This window comes from Oncorhynchus nerka, linkage group LG24, assembly GCF_034236695.1.
Source record: "Oncorhynchus nerka isolate Pitt River linkage group LG24, Oner_Uvic_2.0, whole genome shotgun sequence".
Lineage (NCBI taxonomy): Eukaryota > Metazoa > Chordata > Actinopteri > Salmoniformes > Salmonidae > Oncorhynchus > Oncorhynchus nerka.
Window position 1 is genome coordinate 5,003,324 of NC_088419.1, and position 12,884 is coordinate 5,016,207.

The following is a 12,884-nucleotide window of genomic DNA, read 5'->3' on the forward strand; positions in this document are numbered from 1 at the left end:
AGGGGGACACTCTTGACCCAAACTGCTACAGACCTATATCTATCCTACCATGCCTTTCTAAGGTCTTGAAAGCCAAGTCAACAAACAGATTACCGACCATTTCGAATCTCACCATACCTTCTCTGCTATGCAATCTGGTTTCAGAGCTGGTCATGGGTGCACCTCAGCCACGCTCAAGGTCCTAAACGATATCTTAACCGCCATCGATAAGAAACATTACTGTGCAGCCGTATTCATTGATCTGGCCAAGGCTTTCGACTCTGTCAACCACCACATCCTCATCGGCAGACTCGACAGCCTTGGTTTCTCAAATGATTGCCTCGCCTGGTTCACCAACTACTTCTCTGATAGAGTTCAGTGTGTCAAATCGGAGGGTCTGCTGTCCGGACCTCTGGCAGTCTCTATGGGGGTGCCACAGGGTTCAATTCTTGGACCGACTCTCTTCTCTGTATACATCAATGAGGTCGCTCTTGCTGCTGGTGAGTCTCTGATCCACCTCTACGCAGACGACACCATTCTGTATACTTCCGGCCCTTCTTTGGACACTGTGTTAACAACCCTCCAGGCAAGCTTCAATGCCATACAACTCTCCTTCCGTGGCCTCCAATTGCTCTTAAATACAAGTAAAACTAAATGCATGCTCTTCAACCGATCGCTACCTGCACCTACCCGCCTGTCCAACATCACTACTCTGGACGGCTCTGACTTAGAATACGTGGACAACTACAAATACTTAGGTGTCTGGTTAGACTGTAAACTCTCCTTCCAGACCCATATCAAACATCTCCAATCCAAAGTTAAATCTAGAATTGGCTTCCTATTTCGCAACAAAGCATCCTTCACTCATGCTGCCAAACATACCCTTGTAAAATTGACCATCCTACCAATCCTCGACTTTGGCGATGTCATTTACAAAATAGCCTCCAATACCCTACTCAACAAATTGGATGCAGTCTATCACAGTGCAATCCGTTTTGTCACCAAAGCCCCATTATACTACCCACCATTGCGACCTGTACGCTCTCGTTGGCTGGCCCTCGCTTCATACTCGTCGCCAAACCCACTGGCTCCATGTCATCTACAAGACCCTGCTAGGTAAAGTCCCCCCTTATCTCAGCTCGCTGGTCACCATAGCATCTCCCACCTGTAGCACACGCTCCAGCAGGTATATCTCTCTAGTCACCCCCAAAACCAATTCTTTCTTTGGCCGCCTCTCCTTCCAGTTCTCTGCTGCCAATGACTGGAACGAACTACAAAAATCTCTTAAATTGGAAACACTTATCTCCCTCACTATCTTTAAGCACCAACTGTCAGAGCATCTTACAGATTACTGCACCTGTACATAGCCCACCTATAATTTAGCCCAAACAACTACCTCTTTCCCAACTGTATTTAATTCATTTATTTATTTTGCTCCTTTGCACCCCATTATTTTTATTTCTACTTTGCACATTCTTCCATTGCAAAACTACCATTCCAGTGTTTTACTTGCTATATTGTATTTACTTTGCCACCATGGCCTTTTTTTGCCTTTACCTCCCTTCTCACCTAATTTGCTCACATTGTATATAGACTTGTTTTTTTTTACTGTATGTTTGTTTTACTCCATGTGTAACTCTGTGTCGTTGTATGTGTCGAACTGCTTTGCTTTATCTTGGCCAGGTCGCAATTGTAAATGAGAACTTGTTCTCAACTTGCTTACCTGGTTAAATAAAGGTGAAATAAATATGCAAATAAGGCCTATATGCAAATACAGTAAGCCTATATGCAAATAAGGCCTATATGCCTATATGCAAATACAGTAAGCCTATATGCAAATAAGGCCTATATGCCTATATGCAAATACAGTAAGCCTATATGCAAATACAGTAAGCCTATATGCAAATAAGCCATTTGCCACACGGGCCTGCCATCATCCCCTTTGAACTTGTGTTTACAGGCAGTAGCATCATCACGATGTTAGATCATTCGAACGCATTCGCAAAAAAAAGCCACATGAATGGATTTCTGCAAATATGTAAATACCAGGGGAGTCCTCTTACATTTGGGAACTTCACAGTCCAATTAATCAAACAAACATGGAAAGGTAGGCTCTCTCTCCCTCAGTTGCCTATGCACATCAACAAAAACAAAGTCAACAACTAATGCTAACCAGAGCGAGATAAGCTCAAATCTAACAAGGGAACGTTAGATAAACCCTCTCAAACTTTTTCATTTAGTTGACCGTCAAAATTGCACTGACAAACGATGGGGAATAGTAGTCTGCTCGTCTTCTGTAGCTTGCCTGCCAATCCATGTTTGCCAGCCCATTTGACCGATACCAAATGAATTTGATTGACAACTAAGAGATATGCTAACTGTGGATAACAGTCGTTCAAGTTCAGCATAGCTAGTTGCCTAGCAAGCAAACCGATTCACATGTCTTGCTAGTTAAGCAAATGACATCTGCCTCTAGCTGTAGCCACTGAAAAACGATGAAGGGAAAACGTTGGTCACTCACCTACTCAACCAATGAAGTGACATCCTCCCAGCAGATAGATAGCTAGCTAGCTAGCTAGCAAGCTGACTGTAGGCGCTGTGTTTTTAGCTTGCTAAATAAATAAATAGCTACATAAATAGATACGCTAGCCCAGGGGTGTCAAACTCAATCAACGCATGGGTCATATATAATTTTTTTTGTTCCACAGGCCAGACATATTTGTTTTTACAGAAAAACGTGCAACTCAGTCCAGTGTCTGTGTTTTTTTGCCCATCTTAATCTTTTATTTTTAATGGCCAGTCTGAGATTTATTGGCCAGCCTTTTTTTTGTAACTCTGTCTAGAAGGCCAGCATCCTGGCTTTGCCTCTTCACTGTTGATGTTGAGACGGGTGTTTTGCGGGTACTCTTTACCCAGTTGAGGACTTGTGAGGCGTCTGTTTCTCAAACTAGACACTTTAATGTACTTGTCCTCTTGCTCAGTTGTGCACCGGGGCCTCCCACTCCTCTTTCTATTGGAGGAAATACGTTTCTGGCTTGTGAGGACGTGTTTGCTGGCCTCATAAATGCTACCCAGCTAGCTAATATTTAAAGGAATAAATAGTTATACTAACCCATTTGCAATCCCTTTAGCATTGCTTGCCGGCTAGCTACAGAGGTTAGATGGCTAGTTAGCTACAGAGGTTAGATGGCTAGTTAGCTACAGAGGTTAGATGGCTAATTAGCTACAGAGGTTAGATGGCTAGTTAGCTACAGTACAGTAGTTAGCTACAGCCATCAGTCGTTGTTGTGTTATCATATTTTGCCTATTCCACCGTTTGTAGAATGCATAGTGGCATTTGAATATAGTGTGGGGAAAAAGGGACTCCGGACACACTGTGTAGACACATGTAAATGTAGGTGTAGATGCATGACGCATTCATAATTCCATGATAAGAACTCTCTGATCAGAATACTAAATCTGCATGAACTGTCAAGTCTAGACAACGGCCATTTATACTCATTTCTGTGTCCTATTCAGTTGTGCACCCACTCCACTTTTTTTGCTATTCAGGCCTTGAGTTTGACACATGTACACTAGTCTATTATCCATGTTATGACTGACTTGTGACCATTGCTAGGTTGATTGTATTGACATTCCCAGCCTTAGTTACATTCGTCAATTTTTTTTGTCCAAAATATTGAGTCGTTGAAACTGAAACAGTTGCATCCCGAATGGAGGCAGCAAACAAAGTACCAGGCTAAGCTGTGATTTACAACCTGATAGCAAATGTTTTTTGGACTAACAAGAAATATATTGGTGAATTATATGAATCATGCATTGAACTGCATTCATCTAGTCTGCCAACAATGCCTTACTGTACTGTCATGGATTTTTATTTTTAGCAAATATAACCAATTTTCTCTGCTGAAGAGGAGCAGTTGGTTTTGAAGCATAAACTGGTAATGTGATAATACCTTTCCTGTATTTTCACAGACACTGGTCAGTCGGTGAAAATACCTCTCTGCTGAAGAGGAGCAGTGATTTCCAGGGGCAAACTGAAGACATGATGTCTGATGTGGAGACAGACGCAGTGGACCCCCTACTAACCTCCTCACCCTGGCGCTCCTCTGAAGTTTGAGGACATGATGTCTGATGTGGAGACAGACGCAGTGGACCCCCTACTAACCTCCTCACCCTGGCGCTCCTCTGAAGTTTGAGGACATGATGTCTGATGTGGAGACAGACGCAGTGGACCCCCTACTAACCTCCTCACCCTGGCGCTCCTCTGAAGTTTGAGGACATGATGTCTGATGTGGAGACAGACGCAGTGGACCCCCTACTAACCTCCTCACCCTGGCGCTCCTCTGAAGTTTGAGGACATGATGTCTGATGTGGAGACAGACGCAGTGGACCCCCTACTAACCTCCTCACCCTGGCGCTCCTCTGAAGTTTGAGGACATGATGTCTGATGAGGAGACAGACGCAGTGGACCCCCTACTAACCTCCTCACCCTGGCGCTCCTCTGAAGTTTGAGGACATGATGTCTGATGTGGAGACAGACGCAGTGGACCCCCTACTAACCTCCTCACCCTGGCCCTCCTCTGAAGTTTGAGGACATGATGTCTGATGTGGAGACAGACGCAGTGGACCCCCTACTAACCTCCTCACCCTGGCGCTCCTCTGAAGTTTGAGGACATGATGTCTGATGTGGAGACAGACGCAGTGGACCCCCTACTAACCTCCTCACCCTGGCGCTCCTCTGAAGTTTGAGGACATGATGTCTGATGTGGAGACAGACGCAGTGGACCCCCTACTAACCTCCTCACCCTGGCGCTCCTCTGAAGTTTGAGGACATGATGTCTGATGTGGAGACAGACGCAGTGGACCCCCTACTAACCTCCTCACCCTGGCGCTCCTCTGAAGTTTGAGGACATGAGAAGCAGACCGGAGAAGAATAGCCAACAGGGAGGGAAAAAAGCGCCATCAGAATGAGGAAAAAGAAACGGAGCAGCCGTCCACCGCAGCCCTGTCTGATTGTGCTCATTAGAGACTATTTTCACTGACTCTTCACACCTGCTTCTGAATACGTTTTTGCCACGACTCCCACCATTACATACATGACTATATGACTCATCACATACGCTGCTGCTACTGTTTATTATCTATCATGTTGCCTAATCACTTTACACCTACCTATAGGTTATACAGTGTCTTCAGAAAGTATTCATACCCCTTGACTTATTACACATTTTGTTGTGTTACAGCCTGAAATTAAAATGGATTCAATGTTTCTCTCATCCATCTACACACAATACCCCATAATGACATCACAATACCCCATAATGACAAAGTGAAAACATTCTAGAACATTTTTATACAGAAATATCTCATTTACATAAGTATTCACACCCCTGAGTCAATAAGTACATGTTAGAATCCCATTTGGCAGCGATTACAGCTGCCAGTCTTTCTGGGTACGTCTCTAGGAGCTTTGCACACCTGGATTGTACAATATTTGTTATATTCCGTTTATATTTTGTCCTACATTTATTGAGATTTCTATTTTACATAAGTATTCTGATAGAGGAAATTATGGTTGAAATGACTAATTATGTATACATTCCAATCAGAACTGACTAGTCCAAATGTTATAATGTACTGTACATGTGAACTTTCTCTCTTGCTCCCTTTCCCAATTGTATATAATGTAGTCAGGAGTTTAGTAACAATGCCTTAGTTCATTCAGTTGTACACATCTCCTGGTGGTGGGAACGGGCCATCTCCAGATTGTCGGGAATGTTGAATTATGCTGACTGGCCTTGACTTCGTGCTGATAACGCGAGGGCTCAAGAGCTAGAGGGGCCCTCTGTTTGTGAAATGGAACGTTTGGAAAACGCTGACGTCATTTTCAGTGAGCTCAGGTGCCTCCAATTTCCTTTGATCATCTTTGAAATGTCACTACAACTTGATTAGAGTCCACCTGTGACCAATTCAATTGTTTGGACATTATTTAGAAAGAAACACACCTGTTTATATGAGGTCCCACAGTTGACAGAGCACGTCAGAGCAAAAACTATACCATGAAGTCCCGGGAACTTGGTCTGATGAGACAAAAATGTAACGCTTTGGCGCAGGCACAGCTCATCACCCATCTAACACCATCCCTACCGTGAAGCATGGTGGTGGCAGCATCATGCTATGGGAATGCTTTTCAGCGACAGGGATCGGGAGACTGATAAGGATAGAGGGTACAATGAATGGAACCAAATACAGGCAAATCCTTGATGAGAACCTGCTTCAGAGTGCAAACGACCTTAGACTGGGTGGGCAAAGATTTACGTTCCAACAAGACAACAACCCAAAGCATTACAGCGAAAGCAACACTTTGTCCTTGAGTGGCCCAGCCAAAAACCAGACTTGAATCCCATGGAAAATCTGTGGAAAGACTTGAAGATTGCTGTTCACTGCCGCTTCCCATCTAACTTAACAGAGCTTGAGAAAATCTGCAAGGAAGAATGGGAGCAAATCCACAAATCCAGATGTACAAAGATGATACAGACATACCCAAGGTGACTCAAAGCTGATACAAACAAACCCAAGATGACTCAAAGCTCTGCTGCCAATGACTGGAACGAATTGCAAAAATCTCTAAAGCTGGAGTCTTATATCTCCCTCTCTAACTTTAAGCATCAGCTGTCTGAGCAGCTTACCGATCACTGCACCTGTACACAGCCCATCTGTAAATAGCCCACCCAACTACCTCATCCCCATATTATTACTTACCCTCTTGCTCTTTTGCACCCCAGTATCTCTACTTGCACATCATCATCTGCACATTTATCACTCCAGTATTAATGCTAAATTGTCATTATTTTCACCTCTAGGGCCAATTTATTGCCTTACCTCCCTACACTTCTACATTTGCACACAATGTACATATATTTTTCTATTTTTATTTTCCTTTGAGTTATTGACTGTACGTTTGTTTACGTGTAACTCTGTGTTGTTGTTTGTGTCTCACTGCTTTGCTTTATTCTTGGCCAGTTGTAAAATGAGAACTTGTTCTCAACTGGCCAACCTGGTTAAATAAAGGTAAAATAAATCAATAAAAAATGTAAAAGCTGTAATCGCCGCCAAAAGGTTATTCTAGAAAGTATTGACTCAGGGATGTGAATACTGTACAGGGCCTTCAGAAAGTATTGACTCAGGGATGTGAATACTGTACAGGGCCTTCAGAAAGTATTGACTCAGGGATGTGAATACTGTACAGGGCATTCAGAAAGTATTGACTCAGGCATGTGAATACTGTACAGGACCTTCAGAAAGTATTGACTCAGGCATGTGAATACTGTACAGGGCCTTCAGAAAGTATTGACTCAGGGATGTGAATACTGTACAGGGCCTTCAGAAAGTATTGACTCAGGGATGTGAATACTGTACAGGACCTTCAGAAAGTATTGACTCAGGGATGTGAATACTGTACAGGGCCTTCAGAAAGTATTGACTCAGGGATGTGAATACTGTACAGGGCCTTCAGAAAGTATTGACTCAGGCATGTGAATACTGTACAGGACCTTCAGAAAGTATTGACTCAGGCATGTGAATACTGTACAGGGCCTTCAGAAAGTATTGACTCAGGCATGTGAATACTGTACAGGGCCTTCAGAAAGTATTGACTCAGGGATGTGAATACTGTACAGGGCCTTCAGAAAGTATTGACTCAGGGATGTGAATACTGTACAGGACCTTCAGAAAGTATTGACTCAGGGATGTGAATACTGTACAGGGCCTTCAGAAAGTATTGACTCAGGGATGTGAATACTGTACAGGGCCTTCAGAAAGTATTGACTCAGGCATGTGAATACTGTACAGGACCTTCAGAAAGTATTGACTCAGGCATGTGAATACTGTACAGGGCCTTCAGAAAGTATTGACTCAGGCATGTGAATACTGTACAGGGCCTTCAGAAAGTATTGACTCAGGGATGTGAATACTGTACAGGGCCTTCAGAAAGTATTGACTCAGGGATGTGAATACTGTACAGGGCCTTCAGAAAGTATTGACTCAGGGATGTGAATACTGTACAGGACCTTCAGAAAGTATTCACACCCCTTAACTTGTTTCACTTTTTTTTTTCACCTTTATTTAACCAGGTAGGCTAGTTGACTTTCTACTCTGTGACCTGGCCAAGATAAAGCGTAGCAATTTGACACATACAACGACACAGAGTTACACATGGAATAAACAAAACATACAGTCAATAATACAGTAGAACAAAAGAAAACAAAAAGTCTATATACAGTGAGTGCAAATGAGGTAAGTTAAGGAAATAAATAGGCCATGGTGGCAAAGTAATTACAATATAGCAATTAAACATTGGAATGGTAGATTGGCAGAAGATGAATGTGCAGGTAGAGATACTGGGGTGCAAAGGAGCAAGATAAATAAATACCAGTATGGGGATGAGGTAGGTAGATAGATGGGCTGTTTACAGATGGGCTATGTACAGGTGCAGTGATCTGTGAGCTGCTCTGACAGCTGGTGCTTGAAGCTGTCAGAGCAGCTCACAGATCACTGCACCTGTACATTTTGTTGTGTTACATCCTGAATTCGTGTCACTGGCCCACCCACCCACACACACACACACACACACACAGACAGACAGACAGACAGACAGACAGACACAGACACAGACACAGACACAGACACAGACACACACACACACACACACACACACACACACACACACACACACACACAATACCCCATAATGTCAAAGTGGAATTATGTTTAGACTTTTTTTTATTTTTTTTTTTACAAATGTATTAAAAATTAAAAGCTGACATGTCTTGAGTCAATAAGTATTCAACTGCTTTTTTTTTTTATAGCAAGCCTAAATAAGTTCAGGAGTACAACAGTGCTTAATAACTAGTCACATAATTTGCATGGACTCAATAATAGTGTTAAACATGATTAAATGACTACCTCATCTTCTGTCTATAACATGAGCCCCTCAGTATATGTAGATAATCTTTGTTACTGCGGCTTTTTTGAAAGATATTAAATATTTATGGCTAACGTTATCTTTTCAGATGATGCTTATCCAGACACACTTGTTAAATTGATGGGTTGTGTGAAGGAAATGCTACAACCACCCTGCAGCCACATCTTGCTAAGTGGATGGGTCAATATTGTCTAGACATGTACACAGGTTCATGAAATACAACAGATGGCCGTAATCACCCCCAGATACATCTGGCTAACTTGATGGGTCATGTAATCATCTGAGTCTTTTGTTTAGACATTGTAGCTAGCTAGTTAAACAATGAACCATAATCCCAAACCATAGCTACAGTACAACCAGATTGTCATAGCTAGCCACCATGCATGAAATGCTGTAGAATAAATCTGCACGTAGCTAAAGCTAACCAACTAGGTTCAATGTTAGCTAGCTAGATAACATTAGACTATAACTAGCAATGCAAATGGCTTTCTGAGATACAAATAATATTACTACACAGATCATACATAAAACGTTAGCTAGCGACCCAGCAAGCTAACGTTCGCTAGCTAGTTAACAGTACACTTTCACTTGCAATGAAAATGACTTTCTGACAAAATTAGAAACTTATAATATTTGAAAATGTAAGCTAGACTCTTATCCATATACATGGATGAACGCTTCATGGCGGACTGGAACCATTTAACTCACTTTTGTTTGTAGCTACATCTTGTTTGTGCCAGCGTTGTCAAGTCACGCCGGTTCACACTGACCGTGGCCTGAGTAGAAAGTAGCCCATCACTTTTCCCAACAGATTTGTCGATTGATGCCCTGAATTTAGCAGGCTCTATGTTGTTGAGAAAAGTATCAAAACCTTTGTATTTCTCGATGGCTAACTTCATATCTTTCAAAACCCGACGAGGTAGAAAGGACTCTCAACACATACTGAGCAGCTCACATTATAGACAGAATCATGCTACATGCCAGACCAATCCAAACTCATCTCCCGGCATATCCAGCCCGCTCATTATCTCAGCCAATCATGGCTAGTGGAAAGGTTCCTGTATTTTTCCGTGGCTAAACCAACTTGGCTCGTAATTTAACAAAGGTAATTCGTATTAATGGATGGAATACAAATTTGTTATAACAGCACATGAAAGTTCACATGTCCCAGAAGGAATTTCTTTTTCCACATTTTTTTGTGTAACAGCCTGAATTTAAAATGATTTTTTTTGTCACCGGGCTACACACACCCCATAATGTCAAAGTGGAATTATGTTTTTTGAAATGTTCAGAAATTAATTTTAAAAAATGACAAGCTGAAATGTCTTCAGACAATAAGTATTCCACCCCTTTGTTATGGTGGTGGTGTTGCCTAAATAAATTCAGGAGTAAAAATGTGCTTAACAAGTCACATAATAAGTTGCATGGACTCACTGTGTGCAATAATAGATTTACAGGCATCAATTTGACAGAGCAAAGAATAATTTAGAAAATAATCATTGTTGCACAATCCAAGTGTGGAAAGTCTTAGAGACTTACCCACAAACACCCACAGCTCTTAGAGATTTACCCACAAACACCCACAGCTCTTAGAGATTTACCCACAAACACCCACAGCTCTTAGAGATTTACCCAGAAACACTCACAGCTCTTAGAGGTTTACCCACAAACACCCACAGCTCTTAGAGACTTACCCACAAACACTCACAGCTCTTAGAGGTTTACCCACAAACACCCACAGCTCTTAGAGGTTTACCCAGAAACACTCACAGCTCTTAGAGACTTACCCACAAACACCCACAGAGACTTACCCACAAACACCCACAGCTCTTAGAGATTTACCCAGAAACACCCACAGCTCTTAGAGACTTACCCACAAACACCCACAGCTCTTAGAGATTTACCCAGAAACACCCACAGCTCTTAGAGACTTGACCCAGAAACACTCACAGCTCTTAGAGACTGACCCAGAAACACTCACAGCTCTTAGAGATTTACCCAGAAACACCCACAGCTCTTAGAGATTTACCCAGAAACACTCACAGCTCTTAGAGACTTACCCAGAAACACCCACAGCTCTTAGAGATTTACCCAGAAACACCCACAGCTCTTAGAGATTTACCCAGAAACACCCACAGCTCTTAGAGATTTACCCAGAAACACCCACAGCTCTTAGAGATTTACAGCCTTAGAGATTTACCCAGAAACACCCACAGCTCTTAGAGAGAAACACCCACAGCTCTTAGAGACCCAGAAACACTCACAGCTCTTAGAGACTGACCCAGAAACACTCACAGCTCTTGACCCAGAAACACCCACAGCTCTTAGAGATTTACCCAGAAACACCCACAGCTCTTAGAGACTTACCCAGAAACACCCACAGCTCTTAGAGATTTACCCAGAAACACTCACAGCTCTTAGAGACTTACCCAGAAACACTCACAGCTCTTAGAGACTTACCCATAAACACTCACAGCTCTTAGAGACTTACCCAGAAACACTCACAGCTCTTAGAGACTTACCCAGAAACACTCACCCCTGTAATTGCTGCCAAAGATGCTTCTAGAGAGTATTGACTCAGGGGTGTGAATACTTATATAAATTAGATATTTCTGTATTTTAAATTAGCAAAAAATGTCTAAAAAACATGTTTTCACTTTGTCATTAATGGGGTATTGTGTGTAAATCGGTGAGAGAGAAAAAACAACATATATTTCACTTGAATTTGGCAAAATGTGAAAATAAGTCGAGGGGTACATGCTTTAACAACGGATTCATCACACATGAGCCGACAATGGGGCTTTCACTATGGGAACGGTGGAATTAGCCGACAATGGGGCTTTCACTATGGGAACGGTGGAATTAGCCGACAATGGGGCTTTCACTATGGGAACGGTGGAATTAGCCGACAATGGGGCTTTCACTATGGGAACGGTGGAATTAGCCGACAATGGGGCTTTCACTATGGGAACGGTGGAATTAGCCGACAATGGGGCTTTCACTATGGGAACGGTGGAATTAGCCGACAATGGGGCTTTCACTATGGGAACGGTGGAATTAGCCGACAATGGGGCTTTCACTATGGGAACGGTGGAATTAGCCGACAATGGGGCTTTCACTATGGGAACGGTGGAATTAGGTAACCCAAGTCATTGGGACACCATTAGGACATGTGAATATGTGGCCAAGTTCCCTGGTGCACTCGGGCAGAATTTTTTTTTTAAGCAATAGGTGTTGAATTGATAATGTAGATTTAAAAACGTTATACTATTGCAATTCACGACTGTATAGTCACACTTACAACCTATTATTTTCCATCACACCACATAATTGAACTGTTCTTCACTTCCTATACCAACAAGAGAGGTGAGAATAGAACGGCAGCTACATAAATCGCCTATTGTCAGCGCTTTCCTTTCCCTAGTCTCGTTGCATTGCGCTGTCGTGTTACCATTTCTGCGCAACGATATAACTACAGCCTGTAGACATGAATACTACACTTACTGTCATGCTTGGAGGTGCCCCATGTGTGCCGCGGAACTCCGGGACTCTTGATAATCGCTCTTCCAGCTGATTTCAGAGCATCCATGCTTTAGGTGTGTCTCTGACAGTAGCCTAACCCAGCGTAGCAGGCGTAAAATAAACTCTGACAGCGGTAAGTGGATAGCCTACTTTTACCTGCGCTTGCTTTGGCTCCGAAACATAAACAGTAGACTAGTAGCTAGCCTACATACAATAGTCGACTACGAGTGAGTGATGCGCGGAATGAACCGCCCGGGTATAGGATTTGTGCGGCGTTCACATCCAGTCGGAACTAGGAAACTCAGATAACTCAGAAATTGCTGATTCGTTGAACGCGGCACGTGTATAACTACAAACATTTAGCATGTCAGAAATGTCCGTGTTTCCTAGTTCCAAC

General features: G+C 42.7%; 1 protein-coding gene across 1 annotated transcript in view; it reads right to left on the bottom strand.

Moving 5' to 3' along the window:
* LOC135564378 (low density lipoprotein receptor adapter protein 1-like) overlaps positions 1-12,655 on the bottom strand; it is a 102,929-nt gene extending 90,274 nt beyond the window's left edge. The window contains exon 1 of the mRNA XM_065009420.1: positions 12,470-12,655. Within this exon, the coding sequence (XP_064865492.1) occupies positions 12,470-12,554 (85 nt within the window). The 5' untranslated portion in view covers positions 12,555-12,655. The remainder of the gene's footprint in view (positions 1-12,469) is intronic.
* Between the last annotated feature and the right edge of the window lie 229 nt (positions 12,656-12,884).